Source organism: Temnothorax curvispinosus, unplaced genomic scaffold (assembly GCF_003070985.1).
Source record: "Temnothorax curvispinosus isolate PA1 unplaced genomic scaffold, ASM307098v1 QBEX01000744.1, whole genome shotgun sequence".
Taxonomy (NCBI): Eukaryota; Metazoa; Arthropoda; class Insecta; order Hymenoptera; family Formicidae; genus Temnothorax; species Temnothorax curvispinosus.
In genome coordinates, this window is record NW_020210524.1 from 22939 (window position 1) to 25562 (window position 2624).

The 2624-nt window shown below is 27.6% G+C and overlaps 1 protein-coding gene across 1 annotated transcript; it reads right to left on the minus strand.

The window, feature by feature from the left end:
- Window positions 1-2165: 2165 nt before the first annotated feature.
- LOC112457993 lies at window positions 2166-2607 on the minus strand. The gene is made up of 2 exons (XM_025021353.1): window positions 2468-2607; window positions 2166-2403 (listed from the first exon to the last, which is right to left on the minus strand). The coding sequence occupies exons 1-2, from the start codon at window positions 2520-2522 to the stop codon at window positions 2276-2278; spliced, it is 183 nt and encodes a 60-aa protein (XP_024877121.1). The 5' UTR covers window positions 2523-2607; the 3' UTR covers window positions 2166-2275.
- Between the last annotated feature and the right edge of the window lie 17 nt (window positions 2608-2624).

Consider the following 2624-nt stretch of genomic DNA (forward strand, 5'->3'; position numbering starts at 1 on the left):
AAAATAATAGTGACCTTTTGAAAGTAGAAATTTCAAGCTTTAAAATCCTTTTTTTAAATTTAAATTTTGTTTATTTTTAACAAAGTTACAGCTGCTTGAATTTTGCCTATTTTTAAAGATAAATTTAGTGTTCCTTTAATTTTTGTGAGAAGTGTAGATTACTTAAAGAATTGGTAATTTGTCAGAGAAAAATATCTAGTTTGTGAAAGTTAGTATTTAGGTAAAAATGAATTAATTTTTTTTTAACTGGTAATTAGTAGAAATAAATTCTTTATTATTAAAATAATTAATAGATAGTTTATCAAAAATAAATTACTATTTATTTGAAAATTAATAATTAGTGGAAAATAATTATTAATTTTTTTAATAATAAATATATAGTCTCAGATAAATTACTTACATTTAAAAAATTATTAATTGGTTGAATATAAATAATTTAATTATTGCAGTTAAATGTGGTTTAAAAAAGGTAATTATGAAGGAGAGGGGCTTCCTCACTGATTTGGCAAAAATTTTAATTTTATGTATTTTGGTGCGTAAAACATATGAATCTATAAGTTAAAATTGTCGCTCTCAATTAGAAAAAAAGTTATTAGTTACTAAAATTGATAATTGCGTGGTTATAGAATGTCTGTCATACCAATATGATATAGACGCACATGATAATGTGTAGTGACGTAAAGTACATGAAATTACAATAATAATACAATATAATGGCAACCTATCCTATAATCTGGCGCCTTACTTTAATTATGTGCTATTATTTGACTTTGTATTTATTATACTTTGTATTTATATAGACTTTTTAATAAACTAATTATTTTCTGCTTTAAAAAAAGCATAAATTATTTCTATTATCTTTTTTGAACTGTATGGTTAAGCAAGATAATAGAAATAGAGTTAATGCTTTTTTTGAAGCAGAAAATAATTGGCACATTAAAAAGTCTATATAAATACAAAGTCAAATAATAGCACACAATTAAAGGCATCAGACTATTTTGAGAGGTTGCTGTTACACTGCACTAGTACTGTAATTCCATGTAATTTTATGTTACTATGCGTTATGATCATATGCGTCTACATATTGATATAACAGACATCCTAACCACGCAACGATCAATTTTAGTACTTAATAACGTTTTTCCTAAAATTAAGAGCGACAGTTTTAACTCTCTCTCTCTCTCTCTCTCTCTCTCTCTCTCTCTCCTTCTTCCCCCTTCTCTCTCTCTTACAGATTTATGTTGTATGCACCAAAATATACAAAATTGTGAAGTTTCAGCCCAATCAATAAGAAAGCTCCTCTCCTTCATAATTGCCTTAAAAAATAATTATGTTAATGTTATGTATAATATTCCCAAACAATAATTTAATTATAATTATATTGCATAATCTTAAATCTTACCTTGTTAAGAACTTCATTACCAAAGAGTTCGCCATACTCCAAAGTAAAATCTTAATTTAAGAATTCAAAAAGTTAGTATCTAAATAGAGAGAATCATGTATGCGCTCAATCACGAGAAAATCCATTATCCACCAGTCTTCAAACAATACAAAAACTTTGTAATATGTAGGAAGAAAGAAAACGATAATATTCTCTGGATCAAAGAAATTATCTCTTTTTATTTATATAACAGTTAAGACAATCATATGAAATAAAACACATCTAGTTTTGTTGCAAGTTTGTTTATCAATGTCATTATTATATTAAATCCTAAAGCTTGTACAAGCAATTATATGCTAAATTACACATAAACCATTTATCTTAAAACAATCTAATTCAAGATTTTTCAATGATTTCGCAAAAATGTCTCATTAATAATAATTATTTTATTAAAATGAATATTAATACTCTTAAAGTAGTTTTAATAAATATAATGAAACTCTAACTATACATCTATCATCTTGGACAATAGTTACAATCTGGAAAACACTGCAACAATTTCTATTTTTATTTAAGTGCACCATATGCAGAGGTTGATTTGACTACCTAATTGTAACCATGCTTCTTATTCATCTTCTATTATTCGTACTCAAGAGTTGTGAAATATTAGTAAAATATATTTTACTGGGCATTACGCGCGATACAGGCATCAAATTCAACATAATTAATTATAAGTAATAAGACATTACTGAACGTATTTTCTATCCATTTTATCTATGCGGATTCCTGACCAGTAGTTAAAAGATGCAGAGCTTTCCAAAGATTCATTACAGAAGTAGTTACATAATCCAATGCACTGCTTGCCCATTTGATCATTTTTTGAACTTTGCTAATTTATTCAACCGTCAACTTGGCACCATACTTATCATCTTCTGATTCAAACCACTGCGTTCTTGTAGTTGGCAGATCTAGCAAAGAATTATCCTTAGGACTTCCAGGATTTACACTTGATTCAGGCTCATCTGATGGTCATAAAATGTTCATTAGAATTTGTCAAATTTGTGAGGATAAACACCTAATATTTACCATCGTTGTCATTCGACGCATTAATAGAAGTACTATCATCATCTGCTTCTTTCATTGGCCGTGGCACCGAAGTTTCTCCATTTGTGAAACAATTGTTTAGATAAACTGCTTTCCATTGAGCATACTTCCGATTTTGTGCCGCTTCCACGCTCAATTC

Coding starts and splice junctions, on each gene's coding strand:
- LOC112457993 (XM_025021353.1), bottom strand. CDS start 2,522: ATGAAAGAAGCAGATGATGATAGTACTTCTATTAATGCGTCGAATGAC. Junction 2,404..2,467: donor TGCGTCGAATGACAACGATG/GTAAATATTAGG, acceptor TATGACCATCAG/ATGAGCCTGAATCAAGTGTA.